The following is a 20,991-nucleotide window of genomic DNA, read 5'->3' on the forward strand; positions in this document are numbered from 1 at the left end:
AACCTCATCTCTACTAAAAATTCAAAACATTAGCCAGGCATGGTGGTGAGTGCCTGTAATCCCAGCTACTTGGGAGGCTGAGGCAGGAGAATCGCTGGAGTCACTGAGGTGGAGGTTGCAGTGAGCCGAGATTGCAACACCACACTCCAGCCTAGGCGACAGAGCAAGACTCCATCTCAGAAAAATAAATAAAATAAAAATAAATAAATAAATAGTATCTGAAGAACCTCAGAGAGGCTTGGATGGAACTGGTGAGCCCCAGGTAACGGGTAAACAAGTCTATAAATCTTAACTACTTGAAAAACTGTAAAAATATCTGCCTCCCTGGTATGAAGCACAGGGTCTGGGTTCGAGTGCTAAGGGGCAGGTTCCAGGCAGGTACACAGGAAGGACCTGACCTTGAGCAGGCTAGCAACTTCCGTCACCAGCTTCCCCTGTGGCTGTAAAATGCAAATGTATTTAAGGGCTTGGCTGGGTGCCTGGCACATCATAAACACTCCACAAATGATAATGATTACTATTACAAATAAGAATAACCAACCAAAGGGCACAGCAATTAAAGCACATCTGCAAAGGGTGATAAGAAACGGCCACTGAGCAGGAGCTGCAGAAGGCTGACCCCAATCCCAGTCCCCACACCCACCCCACCCAGCCCTCACACACTAGGACAGACTCCGGCCAGCAAAGCGCAGTATCTAGAAAGTATCTTCTCTTTATTTAAGTTAAACAATTTTCAAGGATGGTTTCCATCTATAAAATGGACAAAGTACAAGCTCTGTACAGCAGTTCTTTTTAAAAATCAACTGGAAAAAAAAATTACCAAACTATATTTTGAATTTGCAAAACATACTCACAGATACCATCATCTGAGCTTTTATGAAGACATAAGAAAGGACCACCACAGAGAAGACAACTAACTTCGGCACGCTTTGCTCGAAGGGCCCTTAGGAAAGAATTCTGAGTTTTAAAAACAGGAGTGGGAGGGTGGGATAGTCCCGATGACTAAAAAATAACGCAACCACAGTAAGTCACTTTGGCACACTGTGTCATGTAAACATAGCTCACTGCAAAGGACCCCTCCCCAGCCCACCTCTGCTCTTGACACCCGGACCATCCAAAGCCGCCCCCCAGCTCAGGGACAGGACGCTGCCCCCAGGGCATGGCCACACAAGGGCCTGGGTAGACAAATCCGATGACACGAAGGCTGAAAGGACCTGGGGGTGCGGGCAGGGTGAAGGTGTGGGGGCAAAGGATTAATCAAAAAACTTGATTTTAAAACGAGCCAGATTCATCCATTTTTTTTCCCTCCTAACAGCAGTAGCAGCTCGCAGGTGACAGGGTCTGACAAAAGCACCTGGGTGCTGGGGGCTAAGCATGCCCTGCTCTGGCCTGCATTCCACAGCCTCGCACAGGTACCTAAGGGGGGTTTCCTCAGGCTCCCCAAAGAGCCCACTGTGAAAGACAAAAGCGTGTGGAGTTACTCCGGTGTCGGGCCACACTGCCTGCTCAGGACACATCTGGTTGCATGGCAGGGGAGGTGGGAAGAGAAGACCTATAGGGCAGCCCTCCAGCCAGGCTTCCACCTCGGGGCCGCTGTCCTACAGTGCACACCCATGGGGCTCCTGCCGGGGAGGAAGACACACAGTGGCCTCTTTCATACAAGACACAGGGAGGAGCATGGCACCGGCACAACCTCCCAGGGCGGCTTCTAACTCCAAGGCCGCCGCTGTCCCTCCGAGGGGCCTGCAGGCGTGACTATCGGATGCTTTTCTCAGACTGCCAGGCCGTGCCAGCCTCTCTCAGACTGAGCATCTGTGTGTGCGGTGCTGGAGAAGGCGGCCGGGGGTGGAGGAGGAAGCAGGGCACCAACCACAGAGTGGCGGGGTGACGAGGAACATTCCTGAGCACCCAGGCAGACTCCAGGCACCTCTCCCTGTTACGACTTTTGGTTCATAACTGTCTGTGGTTTAACAGGACCCCAAGGCTCTTGTCTCCTGCCCCGAATCCTCAGTGTAAATGAGCAGGTATTGTTTGGTTCTGACCCTTCCTAATTCTTTCCCCAAAGCCCCCTGAAGCAGTCACGTGGGCCAGGTGGGGTGTGGGAGAGGGCTGCGGGCGGGGCAGGACTCGCTGCCTGGCTGGAGCTCCCCAGGCCCGCAGGTGTGTAGGACTGTGAGCCAGGCCTGTGCCCAGGCTGAGAGACTCATCCCTGACACTGCTGGCCATTAATTCTGAAGGCCCTGCATGCAGGGCTGAGATCACAATGAGGCCAATGCTAGCGTGTGACAGCTGCCTGGCATCATTGGTCTGCCCTGTCGCCAGGGGGCAGCGGTATCGCTGGCTCACATTGGGAGCTATGGGGTGTTGTTTATATTCCTTAGAGAAAAGAAATTTAATGTAAAAAGACCCAAAGTGATATCTGTCAAAATAAGTAACCCCTCCAGGTTCACAGATACACACAGCACACAAAGTGGATTCTGACGCACAGTAGTGACTCTCAGGCTGACTGACGCCCAACAGGGATGCCGGGGCCGAGGCCGGTGGTCTGGAGGAAGCCCCCCCAGCTGGCCACAGCAGTAGCACCAACTGGCTGATCGGGCTCCAGGGGACAAAGGCCACTTCCTCCCTCCGTGAGAACCTGGCCCCACCGGGCTCTGGCCCCTTCTCCCGGAAGCTGCGAACGGCTTTGTGGGGAATTTACAAGATGATGATGACCTACAGAAACCATAGGGAACTGACCGTACATTCTTCCTACAGAAACCATAGGGAACTGACCGTACATTCTTTCTCTATATAGCTTTATATTTAGCGTCCCACCTTAGAAAACTTCATCCTCAGAGATAGCAAGTACATCAGGTGGAGGGGAGTCTGGACCAGGAAGACACTCGGGAACGGAGGAGCAGAGAGAGGGGCTATCGACGTAAACCTGCCACGTGACACGACTCGGCTTTGTGGAAACCATACGTGATTTCGATGGGATCGAAAATGGAGATTTCAAGAGTTCTCCTCGCTCCCCTGGGCGTGTGTGCCCCCTCCTCCCGCCCTGCCCTCAGCTCGCATGCGTCTGTTCAGTTGCCGCTTCTACCACTCCCCGGTCGGCTGTTGCTGGATGTCACTCAGTTGCGGAGCCGGTGGAAGTGAAAGCTGGAAGAGGGGCGCTCTGGCCTGGGGAAGGGGGCCCAGCTGGGCTGCACCGAGAGGAGGGGGAGGGCAGTTCTCGCTTCTTGCCGCTGTTGTGTCTGCACAGTCGTCCGTGCCTTGCCGAAGTTCGACTTTCAGACCATGATGGAATACTGAGGTATATTAGTTTCGCGGAAAGTTTAAGAAACATAATCAATAATGTGATCACCAGACTCCACCCGATGGTGCAGGAGACAGGACGGCAGGGCCTCCCGGGCCCTCCTACTGCTGCAGGTTGAGCGAGAACTTCCACTGCTGCGAGAGGGCTGGGCCGCACACCTCCACGCTCAGGCCCCCGCTCTTGGCCGTGCGACTGTCCAGGCACAGGTTGCTGCCCACGTGCCTCAGCTTGGAGTTGCCCTCGATCTGTTCCCATTTCTGCAAGACACAGGAGAATGCCTTAGAGTGTGGCCCCAAGCAAAGGAGTACAAACAGATCCGTGTGAATTCAGGGCCTTGTGCTGCTGCTGGGGGCCCAGGAAGGAAACGTATTCTCTGCCTTGGATCAAAACTCAGAACCTCTCTTGCCCCAACCTTTCTGTGGGTGTCCCCTCCTCTGAGCCCCAGCACTCTGGGCACCCACCCCTTCGTCATTAACACAAGGATTTGATGTAGGGGAATTTGCATGCCTTCATAAGAAAGCTTGATCCAGTGATGGTTCACCCCAAGAAGAGATCCACACAAAGCAGAGCCAGCTCCTCCCTTGGCTGCTGGGAAGCAGCCCTGCCTGGAGGCCTTAGTCTGGGCACCTCCATGCTCCGACTTAGGGCTTTCTGCTCGGGGCAGCCAGAGGAACCATGTCAGGCCAAATGTCAGGAAGAGAGATGCTTGTGTGAACAGAACATAGGGTTGAGAAGCCTATTTCTATGCGGTCTGTTCTCTACTGGTTTGTATATGTGGTGTGCAAGCTCCTTGGTGGATATGAGAAACTTGTCTCTGCTACCCTTGAGGCCCCTGGTGCTCTGTATGGCGGGGACCAGTGTTTGCTGAGTTCTGAACATGCCGCTTGTAAAGTATAGGGTACGATGCCTCTTTACTAACACTCAAATCAAGCAAACAACCAAACTCAACCCACGCACCCGTTACCCACCAACCAAGCCAGAAATCAAAGCACACAACCCAGCCTGAAGGAAATCTGAGGAGCCCTGTTTATAGCAAGTAACATATATACCCCTTTCAGCCTGAGTGCGGGCAGCTCACACCAGTAATCCCAGCACTTTGGGAGGGAGGCTGAGGCAGGAAGATAGCATGAGGTCAGGAGTTCAAGACCAGCCCGGGCAACATAGCAAGAATTCATCTTTACAAACATTTTTAAAAAAAATTAGCAGGGCATGGTGGTGCCTGCCTGTTGTCCTAGCTCCTTGCAGGCTGAGGTGGGAGGATCGCTTGAGCACAGGAGTTTGAGGCTGCAGTGAGCTACCGTCATACCCACCCCTGCACTCCAGTCTCAAGCAACAGAGCGAGATCCTGTCTCTTAAAAAAGAAAGGAAAAATCCCCATTTAAAAATCTCTAATGTTTGTTCTTAAAAAACAAAAAGTAACCATTTTTTTCCTCCTCAAAGCTCTTGTTTCAAATAATGAAGTCTGTGGTTCTAATTAATTTTTTATACTGTGTGCACTAAAGCTCCTTCACCTAAGTATTTTTTGCAAATCCTTTTGACATTGCAGAATTAAATTTTCTCACTCTTGCCACCCTTTTCTTTTTGACTCTGCAAATATGCACATAATACGAAAACATGGACGTGCCTGGAAACCAAATATTCCAACTGCAAAGCCAGTTCAGCTCCAAGATAAAATTTGTAAGGAGCTTCCTCTCGAGGGGCCAGTGAGTGAGGCAGGGAAGAGCCGGTGCAAGCAGAGGAGCCCAGTGTTGGGGACCCGACCTGCGTGAAACACCACAAGGATGTTGTCACCTGGACCCTGCCTGCCTTATTTCCATCCACCTGCTCACCTGGAGTTCTTGCCAACAGGGAAAGACAGTGCAATCAGAGGAGCCAGGGGAGGCTTTTGCTAAGTGCCCATCATTTCCTCTTTCATTTCCCGCTCCCTCGTTTCTGTCAATCACCCCTCATGCTGTTTCTCTCCATTATCATGTAAAGTGTGTATTGAGGCTGCCCTGTCACTCTGAGCAGCCAGGAATCTTCTCAACAAAGAATTGGGAATGAACGGAATCTGATTCTGTCCACTGGAGGGACTGCCTGTCATGTGTCAAAGCATCAGCTAAATGAAGAACCGTAGAAAAACAATAACCAAACCCCAGCTCCGTCTCACACAGGTGGCCTTGTCGGCTCTGATGTCTGTCTGATGGGACTGTGGTGGCGGGGGTGCAGCACAGATTTTCAAGGCAGCCAGACCCTACTGAAATGGCCCCCACATCCTCTATAATAGCCTGAGTCTTGGGGTTGAAAACCTAACAGATCCCCATTTAGACACGCCATACATCCAGAAAAACTTCTTATTGATAGGTCTTCTCATGCTTCACGAAGGTCCTAAGGCATGTCAGTTATGGTTCCCCAAAACTGGGACTGAAGCAGAAACACCTGTCAGTTCTTGAAATTAAGCAATATTGAAGTAACCATTTGTTTTTTAAAAAGGTGTCATAAAGTCATCACTTTATCAATCCGTTACATCCAGACAGCTCTGCTCCGTTACATCCCAGGGGAATGTGTTTGAGACTCACCCAGTACTTGGCTCAGCAGATGCCAGCCTTGCCCTCGAGGAGCTTCCTCTTGAGGGGCCAGTGAGGGAGGCAGTTTCTAGGTGGTTTGGGTCCAAGCAATGGTAGCCTTCTCTTGTTTAACAGGCACTCCCTTACACATTTTGGTATCAAGTCATCAATACAGATGGACATTTAGAGATGTGGATTATGACCAGAACCCTACAGAGGGGCTCCCGCTGCCAGGAATCTGGGACTCCACAGAGCAGGGAAGGAGGAGCACCCAGAGCTGGCGCAGGGGTTTGGAGACAGACAGGTGAAAGAGGGCCCTCTGCAAGCATCTCCCTGACAACTGGGGTCTGAACAGGGGACTCGGTCCTGGCCTGGTCTTCCCAGATGACTCTAGGTTGGAGGCAATGACTTTCTGAGCCTCAGCTTTCCGTGCTGTGAAATTAGGGTTGGACTAGGGTTAGCCTGAGTCTTGGGGTTGAAATATATACGTGTATATATATACGTATATATACACACACTTGGCTCCAGTAGGCTCCAAGCCTCAGTTTCCCTACATCCCATCTATCTCTAAGGACCAACTGTAAGAACAGGGGCAGGCATTCCAAGTATGGGCATGCTAGGACGACCTTTTGTGCTTGCATTCCTATTCTTAACACTGTTACCCCATGCCTTGAGAAAGCGTGTGCCCACAAGCTGCCACAAGGGAATATGTCAGAGAAAACCAGCTTAGAAGGCAGGTAGAAAGTCTATTCTGAAATGATTAAAGAAACTGTGTTTATATGTGTGTGTGTATGTGTATATATGTGTATACATGTGGTGTGTATATATGTATATACATGTGCTATGTATATGTATATATGTGGTATGTATATATGTAAATCTGTGGTGTTATGTACATATATGTGGCATGTATATATATGTGGCATGTATGTATACATGGCATGTATATATGTGTATATGTGGTGTGTGTATATATGTATACAGCATGCATGTATGTATATATGTGGCGTGTATATATGTGGTGTGTGTATATATGTATATGTGGTGTTTGTATATGTATATATATGTGGCATGTATATGTATATATGTGGCATGTGTATATATGTATATGTGGCATGTATATATGTGTAGTTTATATGTGTATGCATGTGGCATGTATATATGTCTATGTGGCATATATGTATATATGTGGCATGTATATATGCATACATATGTGGCATGTATATGTGGTTTGTACATATGTATATATATGTGGCGTGTAAAAATGTGGTGTGTGTATATATGTGTATGTGGTGTTTGTATATATGTATATATGTGGCATGTATATGTATATATGTGGCGTGTATATATGTATACGTGGCATGTATATATGTGTTTATATGTATATGTGGCATGTATATATGTATGTGGTGTATATATGTATATATGTGGTATGTGTATATATGTATATATGGTGTGTATATATGCATATATATGTGGCGTGTATATATGTGGTGTGTATGTGTGTATGTGTATATATGTATATATATGTGGTGTGCATGTATGTGTATATGTGGTGTCTATATATGTATATATGTGGCGTGTATATGTGTATCTATATGTGGTATGTGTATATATGTGTGTATATATATGCACACACATATACAGACACACACACTTGCATTATGTATCAAGTACCATCCATTTGAACATTAATCATTTAGAATTTCTGTAAATTTAAATAGAAAAAAGTATTTGATGATTAAACAAAAATAGACAATTTCTCTTTAAAATTTTCAGTGGCATAGGGAAGAGAATGAGAATATAATCAGAAATAAGCAACAGTAGGCTTGTGGCTTAAGTCCAATAGGGTGGCTAGACATTATTTATAGTGATGCAAAAGAACACCTAAATACACGCAGAGACGGATGCTTCGTGAGGCTGCGCAGAGCAAGAGGGCGCAGGCCGTGGCTGCCCTGGTCTGGGTTAATCATGGGCACCCACGGGTGCCTGCAAGCCGTACCTGTCTGCTGTCATTTTCTCGGCAGCCCTGCAGCTTTATAAGAGAGCCCGGTGCCCGGTCCACCACAGTAAGGCACAAATCCATGTGCTTCACCGACTTCTCCTTTGTCAAGGCCCATTCCTGGAACACAAAACCAGAAGTCAGAGGCGTGCTATGCACCGGGCTGTGAAAGGAACGAAGGGGCACCAATGAGGGCTCCAAAAGGAAAGGGGTCAGGGTGCGGAGCTTAGATTCAGAACCCCTGAGCCACCTGAGAACGAAAGAATTACTTTTTGCTAACGGCAAATTTATAACACCAGAGGTGTGGGAGAACCTCACAATTGAGCAGTCAGATGGCTGAGTGATGTGCAGAACTGCTTTGAGGATCTCAGTAACTAAAATAAAACTATTAACTATTTTAGCCCCAAATACAAGTTAGACTGCCTTGTTCATTTTTCTATAATTCAGTGCGAATTGTAAAAACTGTGGCACAAGCTTGGTTATACACCAGGTAGACACTCGGCAACTGGTCCACCCATGCTGTTTTGGGATGACTGCCCTCATGCAGGTATGGCCTGCAAACAGCATTGATGAATGTGGACTCTAGTAAATAACACATTGCATATCGAAGCAAAATATATCATGTATAGCCTCCTAAGTGAATGCTAATTGATCTATGGATACTCATGAAGCCCTCTGAAAACGGGAGGAATAGATCTATGCATTTCTCCGCACACATTACAGCTAAATTTAATCAGGTGCTATGTGCCAGGCATTATTTTAAGCCCTTTATACAACAGCTCCATGAGGGCTACTATTATTCTCATTTTATAGATGAGAAAACTGAGCTAGAGAGTGTTTAAATCACAAGCCCGTGATGTTAACAAACAGAAACACATATATACGTATAAACACACACAAGTTATAGGCTGCGACAGGGTGAGAGGACAACCATTTTGGATACTAAACAAGACGTGGTCCCAGGCAGCAGAGGAGGCCAGAACCTGTTCCGGGGAGGGCCACAGCAGGGACGGGGCTTCTGACCATCACTCTCCACTTGTCCCACTCAAAGGGATGAACACCCCTTAATATCCAGAGGCAGCAAGGCCTTTTCCAGCTTAAAACCCCATAGGGACTCACTATCCGCTTCCATCCCCTTCCACTCTAAGCCCTGGCACGCTGCGGTGGCCCTCCCCTCCCTCCGTCTGCCTGTCTTTCCGTCGGTCTGTCCCATGACCACCTGCTGCACACCTGCATGACACAGGTGCTGTCACACAGCCAGGCTCACTTTCTAGTGAGGAAAATGAAAGACACACAAATAAATGTATTCTGTAACTACAGGCTATTATGTGTATTCCGAAAATGAAAGACACACAAATAAATGTATTCTGTAACTATTATGTGCTATGAAGACACTGTTTTTCTTTTTTCTTGGTTCTTGGAAACAGTAAGGAAAGGAATAAATAGTGTTTAAAGAAGCCTCACTGCCTAGTACCTACATCATGTTGGAACCAATAGTCCATCATTAGAAAAACATCAAAAGCTGACGATTCAGCCGGGTGTGGTGACTCAGGCCTATAATCCCAGCACTTTGGGAGCCAAGGCGGGAGAACTGCTTGAGGCCAGGAGTTCGAGAGCCTAGGCAACATGGCGAGACCTTGTTTGTACTAAAAATAAAAAATAAGTTGACCGGGTGTGGTAGTGTACATCTGTGGTCCCAGCTACTTGGGAGGCTGAGGTGGAAGGATCGCTTGAACCTGGGAAGCTGAGGCTGCAGTGAACCGTGATTGTGCCACTGCATTCTAGCCTGGGTGACAGACCGAGACCCTGTCACAAAACCAAACCAAACCAAACCAAACCAAACCAAACCAAACCCTAAAGAGTCCAGCATTCAGACCTTACATAACCAGTGGCGGGGTGCGCCATCTCCAGCCCTCAGCATCAGCAGAGGGGATGCAGAGGCACGGATGCCCATCTAGGAAGCAGTGAAGAGACCTTCACCTGTCTGAAGACTTCCTTCTCCCCTAACAGTGAGGGAGGCTTGGGCAAGCCTGCTCATTTCCCAGGTCTTCCATTTTCTCACCTCTTAATTTGTGTTCCTCACATTCTACTCCATGAGGAATTCTAGGAAAAACGGATTCTAGGTCAAATAAATTTGGGAAACAGATGTTGTGCTGTGTTTATCCCTTGGAAATTCAGTCTATTAAAGGCTCTGAAGAGTCCTAGAGTAGAAGCACCTGCTTGGCCTGTGCATTGTGGCATCCCAAACACGGTGTGGAGGGAGCCCTGACCCACCCACTCCTGCCGGCCACATTCTTTGGGGAAGGCCACCCGACTTTGAGTCGAATCCCAACATTCTATGATGTTGTCATTCAACATGGGTGAGTTCCAGCCAGCTCTTCTAAGCACCCACAGGCACTCCACATCACCCATACTCTAGGATAGTATGACACCATAAACATAATTATTTGGTCTCTGCCCCTGGTTTCTGGCACAACCACAAGGCTCCTAAAACGCTTGCCATTTCCTGAGCCACAGGGGTTTTCAGACCGTCTTTCATTCTAGTGTTTGGTCTTTGACTCCGGTTCCTGACAGACAGCTCCTAATCCCTTGGAATTTCTTGGGTGATGGGAGTGTCTTTTGTTCTAATGAAGCAACTCTAATGGGCTCCTGGATGGGGCTGGTCACCAGAAAGACCAGGTTATGCTGAGAAGCTTGAAACGGTCAGTCCCCCACCACCCCATCCTCTGGGAAGGGGAGAGGAGCTGGAGATCATGCCCATGTGATGAGGCCTCCGTCAAAGTCCCTGCACTCCGGGATGTGGCTGCCGGACACACGGAGGCGCTGGGAGAGCAGCACACCTGGAGAGGGCACACCTGGAGAGGGCACACCTGGAGAGGGCACACCTGGAGAAGGCATGGAAGCTCCGACACCCCAGCTCCACACCGTGCGCTATGCATCTCTCCCATCCAGCTGCTCCTGGGTTTCAGTCTTTCCTAATAAACAGGTAAACCAGGAAGTAAACCATTTCCCTGAGTTCTATGAACTGTTCTTGCAAATGAATGAATTCAAGGTGAGGTTGTGGGAGCCCTGAGTTAGAGTCACACAGCAGGTGACAACTTGGACTTGTGACTGGCATCTGAAGCAGGAGCATCTTGTGGGAGGAAGCCTTTAACCCATGGGGTCTGTGCTAACTCTGGGTAGGCAGTGTCAGAACTGAATTGACAGGTAGGACACTCAGTGTCTGCAGAGAATTGGAGAATTGCTTGGTGTGGGGGGAAAAGCCCATATGGCTGGTGTCAGAGGTGAGAAGTTTGGTGAGAGTATAAAGGAGGAAAAGCAGCTTGTTTTTTTCCTATTCACTGGGTCACAGAGTATGGAAGGTGTGGAGTGTAGAGAGGAAGCCGTGGGTATTTCCCGTATGCAGATGGCGTTCAGGATGGAGAGGGCAAGAAAGAAGCACATTGTTCTGTCCCTGCACTCACAGGTGCCAGGGACACCACCAGGACATTTGAAACTGTGGCACATAGAGATGCCCACTCACGATGAAGAGGAGAGTCCTGAGTAAGGGGGACAACGCTGGTATGGAGAAGGGTTCCAGACTGTCCTTGGTAGCAGGTGTTGGCAGATGCTGGATGGTCTGCTGACACCCAGTTAAAGATCATGTCTGAATGTTTCTCTAACCTCCTTGCTATTGTGTGCTTAATTACTGTAAAGCAGACTTTACATAGGATTCCAGAAAAACTAATTCAGCTGGGCAAACAACAGAGCTGGTTGCCGTTTTGTTCTTCTGTTGCATTTCAATTATCTGAATTTGTAAAATAAAGTTCATAAATATTTAAGAAATGCTTTTTTGAGCTGCCACTCTTAAAAGGCATGGCCATTCATTTTCTCATTTCCTGTGTGTCTGCCAAGGTTCAGCAGGAAACCAGATAACAAACCTCACTCTTCCAAAGCACCAGGCCCTATTTTCAGTTGGGAAATATTACTTACCCTCTCGTTTCTCATCCATGTCACATGCTATGCAAAAAAGCATCACTTTCTGTCAGTTCAGAGAGGACTCACGCACAGCAGGTTTGTGAGCTGGAACATCTGAGCCACACTGTCTAATGTGCTAGCTACAGGGCACACGGGGTCATTTACATTTAAATTCACCAGAATGAAATGAAATTAAACTTGTAATTCACACTAGTCATATTTCAAGTGCCCAGTTGCCACAATGTGGCTGATATACTGAATGGCAGATCTGGAGCATCCCGTCATAGCACATGGTTCTACTGGAAAGCACTGATTAGATAGTAGCCCAGGGAGTAAGGTGCTCCCAAGCTGAGGCTATAACATGCATCAACATGCATCATGTCATCCTGCCGTCTCACGTCACATTGTACCTGCTGATGTGTTCATCTTTCCACTAGAAAACCCCTGCTCCTCAACTCCCATTTTTTAAAATGTTTATTTATTTTTTTGAGACAGAATCTCACACCGTCGCCCAGGCTGGAGTGTAGTGCAGCGATCTCGGCTCACTGCAACCTCCACCTCCCTGGTTCAAGCGATTCTCCTGCCTCAGCTTCCCAAGTAGCTGGGATTACAGGTGCCCACCACCACACCCAGCTAATCTTTTGTATTTTTAGTACAGACAGAGTTTCACCATGTTGACCAGGCTGGTCTCGAACTCCAGACCTCATGATTTGCCCATCTCGGCCTCCCAAAGTGCTGGGATCACAGGCATGAGCCACCGTGCCTGGTCCTAATTTGTATTATTTTAGAAACACGGTCTCACTCTGCTGTTCAGCCTGGAGTGCAGTGGTGCAATCACAGCTCACTACAGCCTCGACCTCCGGGGCTTTAGCAATCCTCCTGTCTCAGCATCCTGAGTAGCTTGGACTACAGGTACAGGCCATCACACCCGGCTAATTTTTTTTTTGGTAAAGACGGAGCTTCCCTATGTTGTCCAGCCTGGTCTTGAACTCCTGGCCTCAAGCAATCCTCCTGCCTTAGCCTCTTAAAGTGCTGAAATTACAGGTGTGTGCCACTGCACCAGGCCAAATCCTCATTTAGAATCACTTGGTAGCTCTTAAAGATCTGGTGGTGCCCTCTGACCCTGACAAATTAGATCAGGCTCTCTGGGCACAGCAACCAGCATCAGCATTTAGTAAAAGTTCTCTGGGCAGACTGGGTGTGGTGGCTCACGCCTGTAACCCCAGCACTCTGGGAGGTCGAGGCATGTGGATCACTTGAGGTCAAGAGTTCGAGACCAGCCTGGCCAACATAGTGGAATCCTGTCTCTACTAAACATACAAAAATTAGCCAGGTGTGGTGGCACGTGCCTGTAATCCCCGCTAATTGAGAGGCTGAGGCAGGAGAATGGCTTGAACCTGGGAGGCGGAGGTGGCAGTGAGCTGAGATTGCACCACTGCACTCCAGCCTGGGCAACACAGCCAAACTCCACCTCAAAAAAAAAAAAAAAAAAAGTTATCTGAGCAATTCCAGGATGTGGCCATTGGAGGGGGACTGAGAGCGGGCAGGGAGTCACCACTTACTGCTGGAAACGAAGGGAAAGCCCGCGTGTGAGAACAGTAATGGCTGCACTGTTAGCAAAAAGGAAAAGCAAAAGCAGAGTGGGAGAAGCGCCCTGCAGATCCAATCTTGTTGATTCCTTGGCACAGCCCTTCGCTGACCCCTGAAGTTCGTGCAGAGGCGAGGAATGGGTGCCCTGTGTCAAAGGTCTGTGCTGTGGCTGCCCTCAGCACTGTGCCCTCTGCTCAGTGCCCCCACCGTGCAGCGAGGAATCCTGGAGACCCTCTACTGGGCAGGACGAGAGGGCGGGGGCGAGGGCCACAGCCCTGAAGGCGGGACACAGGCTGTCCTCCTGAGGGCAGGTGAGGAGGGTCACAGGCAGCAGCTGCACAAGTCTTTGGTTCCCGTAGACCTGCTGCCTCCACAGGGCCCGGACTCTGTCTCGTGTTACCAGCTGTGCAGTAATTAAGGAGCAATGCTGGCGGTGGGGCGAGCCAGTCACAGAGCCTGACGCATGGGGGATGAAGCTGGGGCCAGAGACTCTGATGACCAACTCTCTCGGCTGGGGCCTGGACACACGCTTCTGTTCAATGTGCTGTAGCATAAGGTGTGTCGCCTTCCAGCAGAGGCGCCGACTCAGAGAGGAGTGACCTCTCCAACCTTCCGTGAATCATTAGAACACTGCAGAGTGACAGCGGGAGCTCCAGTGATTAAACACGGAAGTGAGGCTGGCCAGAGATCACAAGAGGCCCAACACCCAGACAGTACGGAACCTGGGTGGGCACGTCGTCCGTTTTGTCATCCACAGACCAGAGGTAAGCTTCACCCAGCCCCACACGAATTATCCACGTCTGTGTTTGGTGAAACCCGCATTAATGCTGTGTGACCGACCAAGCCCTGCAGCACCGTCTGTCCGGTTTAGACGAAACCCAGCTTGCTGAGAATAGGAACCAGCACCTCCCCCTTCCTCACGGAGCTCCGCTTTTCTGAGGGCATTTTGGTGGATTTTCACTAAGTTCTAGATGGAAACATACAAAATATCTCTTCCCAAGCTCACTGCTTTCCAGATCTCAAGAATGAAGCCCAAACCGTGGAAAGAAACATGCTGTGATCAGTGTAGAAGGAACACAGCCTGCGAGACGCCTCCTCCAATCACACCTGGACCACAACAGGAGCCACAACAGCACCGCACAGGGCCCTCCATCACCTCTGAGTGAGTCCCTTGGGCCCCCACTTCCCAGCAGTGACTGAGAACACAGTTAACGGCAGGGTCTTGGAAGGAGGGGCTACAAAGACACAGAAGCATGGTCACAGTGGGGACAGCACCTTCCCCTCCGCCTCTGCCCACCCCGCCAATACCAGCTGGCTCCTCCTCCTTTTACCCGCTTTGTCTTCCACTCTCTTTGTCCTTCCCTCCCTCTGTATGGGTTCCTCCCTCCAGGTGACTCCTGACATTGGTGGGGCCTGTGATGAGTACCCAGGGGGGCTCAGCTGCTACAGTGTGAAATACCTAAAACTGGTCCATTAGGCTACAGCCAAAGGCTGGCTTGTGTGTGCACCCACACCTGAAGCCTGCTCCCCGGGAGTGTCCTCACAGCCCAGAGGCTACACACAGACGTCAGGGCCTGGGAGCCTGGGAATGGCATGCAGTCCTGCCACGCGGCAGAGGGAAGCCCGTGATTAAACATGGAGGTGAGGGCAACAGGAATAACAGGAGGTGCAGCCACCCGGACAGCACAGAGGTGAGCAGGTGCCTCCTCTGTTTCATAACCCACAGTGGCTCCTCCACTTCAAGAACTCCACTGTGAGGAGGCGAGGGATTGCTTTGTTTACCTCCTAATCCCTTTCTCTAACAAAATAGTACCGCCAAGTAGAAAACCCTCCAACAGTATTTCTCAAAAGGACAGAGATCAATGATATGAAGTCATGTATAGGAAACAGACAGCAAAACAAGCTCTGCATTTGAGTAACAGAGAAAAAGAAGAAAGAAGCAGCACATGAGTCTAGGTGCATGTGCATAAGGGAGGAGGACTGAGCCCAGGAATCATGAGAAGAGAGCTGTTGTGTGAGAACGTGATGAGCGTATGTGCTATTCTGTGTGTGTGTGTGTGTCACACACGTGCACAGGCACTGGAAGCACGCTCATACCTGTCAGCAAACCTGACCCACTGGCTCTTTCCCAAACACAGCATCACATTTAGCTATTCCAAACCATCGAGACTGCTGACGCTGATACGGAGAATCCAGGATCAACTCTACCAAAACCACACGAGAAAATGAGGCTGTCTCTTATTTTCTGACTCATCAAAGCCAAATATCTTCTATTTAAGGGCTGAGGATTTAGGGGAACCTGGGCCAGGCCCTGGCTACCTGCCCCATGCCCATGCTGGATGGGCACTGGCCCAGTCAAGCCCCAGGCAGGCAGGTTCCTCTCTCTCTTCTAATTTAGGATGTCCAGGCCATTGCAAGTAACTGCTAAAACCACATCACCAAGTGAAGAAAGGAGTCAAGGTATTTGTGGATTGTGGTCTGCCTGGACACTCACTTGGGAGGCACACCCAGCTTTACACAAAAGCACATGCCCCCTTTCAAAAATACTTCCAGTTAAAGAAAGTTAAGAAATCAATACATTCAGGATACACACACGGAGTTAACCTGCCTTTTTAAAAACTGCAGGCTCTCCCAGCGCCAGGCAAGTTTTCAGGAAGGTGGTAAGAGGACACAGGATTTTCACCCAATCCCTATTATTATCTCATGGGAAAACTGTTTTTAGAATCCAAAGTCTCAGCTGGACCCATCAAGCCTTCATTTTGCCTCTCCTTTGCGATGACAGGAGAAGAGAAGGTAGTGTTTTTTTTTTTTTTGAGACAGTTTTGTGCTCTTGTAGCCCGGGCTGGAATGCAATGGTGCGATCTCGGCTCAGAGCAACCTCCGCCTCCCAGGTTCAAGCAATTCTCCTGCCTCAGCTTCTCGAGTCGCTGGGATTACAGATGCCCACCACCACACGCCTGGCTAATTTTTTGTATTTTTAGTAGAGATGAGTTTCACCATGTTGGCCAGGCTGGTCTTGAACTCCTGACCTCAGGTGATCCAACCACCTCAGCCTCCCAAAGTGTTGGGATTACAGGCGTGAGCCACCGCGCCTGGCAGTTGTGAGATTTTATGCCTCTAGGAAAAGGTGTGTATGTGTGTAACTGAAGCAATTAATACTGAATATCTTCTATCTTAAACTATTATCATCTAACAGGCAGGGGCTGTAACTAGCAGCTGCCTTAGTGCCCACAGTTCAGAATCTGTTATATAGGGGTACCAGGCAGGTGTAGACATCATATTCTGGGGCCAGACGCAGAGGCAGAATGAGTGCTTTGGGGTTGAGTGCACGTGGCCGAGAGGACAGAGCTGGCGGGAAGAAGACCAAGGGCCCTGCAACCAGCAACTGTGACCAGTGCACCCTTGCCACTGCAGCAGAGCCTGGTCCGAAGCTGATGACAGAGCTGATGCACCAAAGTGTGTGACATCCTATCTGGCCCTGGGGCTGGCTGCCAAAGAGGCTGTGGCCAGCAGGAGCCAGGCGCTTCCTCAAAGACATCACTCATCCCAGGAGAAAGGTGGTAGCTAGGACTTCTAACCTCAGGACCCCCGACTCTGCTCTCTTTGGGCCTGCAGGTGACCTGGCTTCCCCATGCACATACCTGGTTTCCCCCAGCATTGTGACATTCATAAACTCCAACCACACCATCAGCAAAGTGTCCCAAGGTGTCCAGGCAGTTAGTTCCCTGCTGCAAGGCCCCAAAAGCTATATCCTGATGGTCTGGAACCCTGAAAAACAAGGTGAGAATCACCTGCTTAATTGCACATGACCACCAGCTCCCGTCCACCAGCCCCTTTCTCATCGGTTTCATGACAGGTGATAGGAACGAGAGAAAGACCCAGTGACCAGGCATCGTGCCCCTTCCTACCACAGGTAGTGTGTGTCAGAGACACGGCATTTCTCCCCGGCTCTGGACTTCCAACACTTTAAGACTGTATGTTGGAGAAGTATTCTTTATATTCTATATCAGGTCTTTTTTTTTTTTTTGGAAAGGAAGGAAAAGCTCCTGATACTCTTCAATGTTAGTCTTATTGGAGGTCATTTAGAAAATCAGTGTGGCCAGATCCTGTTGCCTTGAACTTTCCAATACACTTAGGATCTGACCTTTATTCAGTCAAGACGGGAAAGGTGAGTAGACTTGTCAGGTGGCCTGATGCGAACAAAGCCACAGCCACGAGGAAAAACAACATGCTTCAGAACCAGATCCGAACCTCAGCCCACCTCTGCCAGGTGCTGGCTTTCAGGCAAGACTCCCTTCCTCTGAAGCTCGATTTGCCCTTTCGTAGGCTACGGGCTGCCCAGATCTGCTGCAAGCATTACATAAAACATTTTGTGTAAAGCACGCGGCCCGGTGCCTGGCTCGTAGGAAGTACTCAGTAAATGGCAGTGATATTACAGACACAAAACATGAGGCTGGCGTCTCCCTCACCCCCCACAGGTAGGGGAAGCAGATTTGCCAGCTGGGATGGTGCTCAGGTGTGGTCTTCAGTGGGTGCAGGGCCCAGTGTCACTACAAACCATGGGTGACCTCTGTGAGAAACTGCAGTCCACTGTGACTGAAAAAGCAAAGTGAATAGCATGGTTGGGTTAAAATCCACTGAAGTGAAGCCCCGCTTTGGCTGACGGAGAGTTGATGATCAGCGGTTTCCCACTGGTGACCACTGCTGCTCTTAATCCCCAGCAAAAACTGTCCTGCGCGGCAGGGATCCGAGGGAGGAGGACGCTGTGTTCTCTCCTGTTCTCCTCCTAGGGGGGATGGGCCACCTGGCGCCTGACATGTTACTTGAAAAGTAGAGGAAATGGTTCCAAAGAGCCAAGTGAGCGAACAGGAGCAACACAGAGAGGCCGCATTACCTAACTGTCCGACAAATCTCCATGACAAGGGCTCTGAAGGAGCCGTTAGCGGAAAGATAATGGTGGCAAGTCTTGCGTTCAGGCACTGTGCTGGAGATATGTGAGCCGCTGTAAAATGCTCTGGGAATATTTAGAATAAGGAATGTGCCGCATTAAGGCACGATCTGCCTGACAGTCCTTTAAGAAGACGAAGTGCAGGTGGCCCCTCCACCCCAGCGGATCCACAGGTAGGTTATCAGCGGGTCCCTCCGGATGGGAGCTTGTATTTGCTTAAAACAAGAGGCCGGGTGTGGAAATAATGCTCGGAAAGGTGTTTCTGCCATGAATCCTCCGGAGGGCCGCAGGGCAGCGGCATTATTACTCCTGTCTCACACGTGATTAAGCCAGCTGGGAGGAGGGAGGCACGTGGGCAGGTCCCCACGCTCGGAGCCTTGTTGGGGCCATTACCTGCTGGCCCACAGGAGCAGCAAGGGTGAGCGCAGCAGATCAGAGGCAGGCGAAGGCGCCCGGCGGAGGGGATTGAGGGCTGGCCGCAGACAGCGCATGCTTGCGGAGGCTGGAGACTGCTCCCAGACACTCAAAAAGCCTGTCAGACACCAGTCCTCCGGGTCACCCAGCCCATCACCTTGCCAATGGAGAACAAGCCAAAACCAAGGGACTGCCTCTGGGACTCTGAAGCATGGGAGGGCAGCTCTGCAGGATGGAGAGCAGCAGGCCAACTTGGGAACAGATTCTCAGGTCCACGCCATGGGGTGAGACCACAGACTCTCACTGGGGCCCAGGTGCCCAGTCTCATGCCTGCAGCAGCACCTCCATTTCCCCTCTGCTGCTTCTCTGGCCTTACTGGTTTCTAAGCCCTTATAAAGTGAAACCCCAGATCCCTGGGGACTTACCTTAACTCTGGATAGACATTTTCAAGGTACCATTTGAAAGGCTTGCAGCTAAGTTTCTTCCTAAGCTCCAATCTGCTCTGAATACTGGAGAAGGAAATAAGATTCCTTTATAAATTTTAAGAATAGATGGGCTTTCTACATCAAACTTGAAAATCTGCTGAGGAGATCGGGGTTGGGGCAGGTGGTGTGGTGTGGATTGCCCACGCTCCTGTGCCCACAACCCCTTCCCGCCTTGGCACGTGGGTAGCTGTCCTCAACCCTGATGGCAGTCCCTTACCTCCCACCCCCGCACCCCAAGAATCCCCAGTAATTGTGAGAACGCAGAACTGCCACTTACTTTCCATAAGGAACGTTTCTAGCGGAAGGCACTGCTGCATAATAGAAATTTTTGTATTCATCCATCCAGACCTCTGCTGCCCGGCGGGTGTTTCTAGAAAGAAAATAAATCTTGAGGTGTGATTTGCTTTCTTTCTGTCTGCATCACTCCATTTGCACCTGTCTGCTGGAGTATGACTGAGGCGGCTCCCTCTGGATGTGCAGCAGCTCCAGCTGGGATCACGGCACACAGCAGAGGGCGGGCTGTCCCCACCAGCACCTAGAGCTGGATCTGTGGGGAGCCAGCCTCAGCCAGTGCTTACTGAACCATTGGAATAGCTTTCTTGTCACACAGATGGTCAAAGGGCAAAAGGCAGAGTTGAAATTACAGCACAACCTGGTATTTTAAAGGAGGGACTGGGGGCTGTATCATGAAGGACAAAAGAAAGTCACTCTTTAAAAACTCTCGCATCACGTGTCCACAGAGCCTGGGGCCGCAGAGCACAGCAAGGAGATTCCAGGCCCCACGGCCTTCTCCATCATGGCTACGACACTACCAGACAGCTCTGTGGAAAAGTTCAGACTACATAAGATAAGAGTTCCTGGGAAAATCACTTTCTTTTCTGCAGGGCTGAGCGGCAAGACTGCCATGTTTGCACTAGAAACAGTGATAGGAAGGGGCGGGAGTTCCACGCCCCATGTCTGTGTGCAGTGGGCTTTTTTTTTTTGAGACGGAGTCTTGCTCTTGCTGCCAGGCTGAAGTGCAATGGCATGATCTCGGCTCACTGAAACCTCTGCCTCCCGGGTTCAAGCGATTCTCCTGCCTCAGCTTCCTGAGTAGCTGCGACTACAGGCATGTGCCATCACACCCAGCTAAACTTTGTATTTTTAGAAGAGACTGGGTTTCACCATGTTGGCCCGGATGGTCTCGATATATTGACCTCGTAATCCACCTGCCTCAGCTTCCCAAAGTCCTGGGATTACAGGTGTGAGCCACCACGCCCAGCCGGCTTTTCTAGAAGGGAAGAAAACCATGTACTTAAATCTCATGGAGAGAACCGTGATTTGCCATAAATAAAGCCCCTGGGACAAGCTACTCTTGAGTGTCTGACAGGCATTAAAGGCTATCATCTGCATAGGTATCAGCAGCGCATCCTGCCAAGAATTGTCTTAAAGCTTCCATGAAGTAGCAAGCACACAGCAAACCTCTTTGCTTCCATATTCTGGTCTCAGCTACAAGGTAGGCTCCCACTTCAGGCTACAGCCAGCCCTCCTTAAGAATCCCATAGAGAAGGCACCGTGTTCTTCCAAAATAAATACAGTAAGGAGGCAATGCTCGCCTTTTAAAATAATTCCTTAAAATGGCAAACCTTTCAACTGATCTGAGATACCATTATTAAAATAATTTCTGTACGGGGCCTATATCTAAGGTGATATATATACTTCCTCATTTTAGGAAGTGGAATATGGACTATTATCTACAATGCCTTTCA

At 49.6% G+C, this 20,991-nt stretch overlaps 1 protein-coding gene and 1 long non-coding RNA gene across 3 annotated transcripts in view; one reads left to right on the forward strand and one right to left on the reverse strand.

Moving 5' to 3' along the window:
- Positions 1-694: 694 nt before the first annotated feature.
- GALNT2 (polypeptide N-acetylgalactosaminyltransferase 2) overlaps positions 695-20,991 on the reverse strand; it is a 218,272-nt gene continuing 197,975 nt past the window's right edge. For both annotated transcript variants that reach the window (XM_065547918.2, XM_005539806.4), the window contains 5 exons: positions 19,521-19,613; positions 19,184-19,267; positions 17,038-17,164; positions 7,850-7,969; positions 695-3,558 (listed from right to left, as the gene is read on the reverse strand). In XM_065547918.2, the coding sequence (XP_065403990.1) occupies positions 3,403-3,558; positions 7,850-7,969; positions 17,038-17,164; positions 19,184-19,267; positions 19,521-19,613 (580 nt within the window). In that variant the 3' untranslated portion in view covers positions 695-3,402. The remainder of the gene's footprint in view (positions 3,559-7,849; positions 7,970-17,037; positions 17,165-19,183; positions 19,268-19,520; positions 19,614-20,991) is intronic.
- On the forward strand, positions 10,705-11,356 carry LOC141407439 (uncharacterized). The gene is made up of 2 exons (XR_012416555.1): positions 10,705-10,835; positions 11,316-11,356. It is a non-coding gene; the product is annotated as an uncharacterized lncRNA (long non-coding RNA).

This window comes from Macaca fascicularis, chromosome 1, assembly GCF_037993035.2.
Source record: "Macaca fascicularis isolate 582-1 chromosome 1, T2T-MFA8v1.1".
NCBI classification, from domain to species: domain Eukaryota; kingdom Metazoa; phylum Chordata; class Mammalia; order Primates; family Cercopithecidae; genus Macaca; species Macaca fascicularis.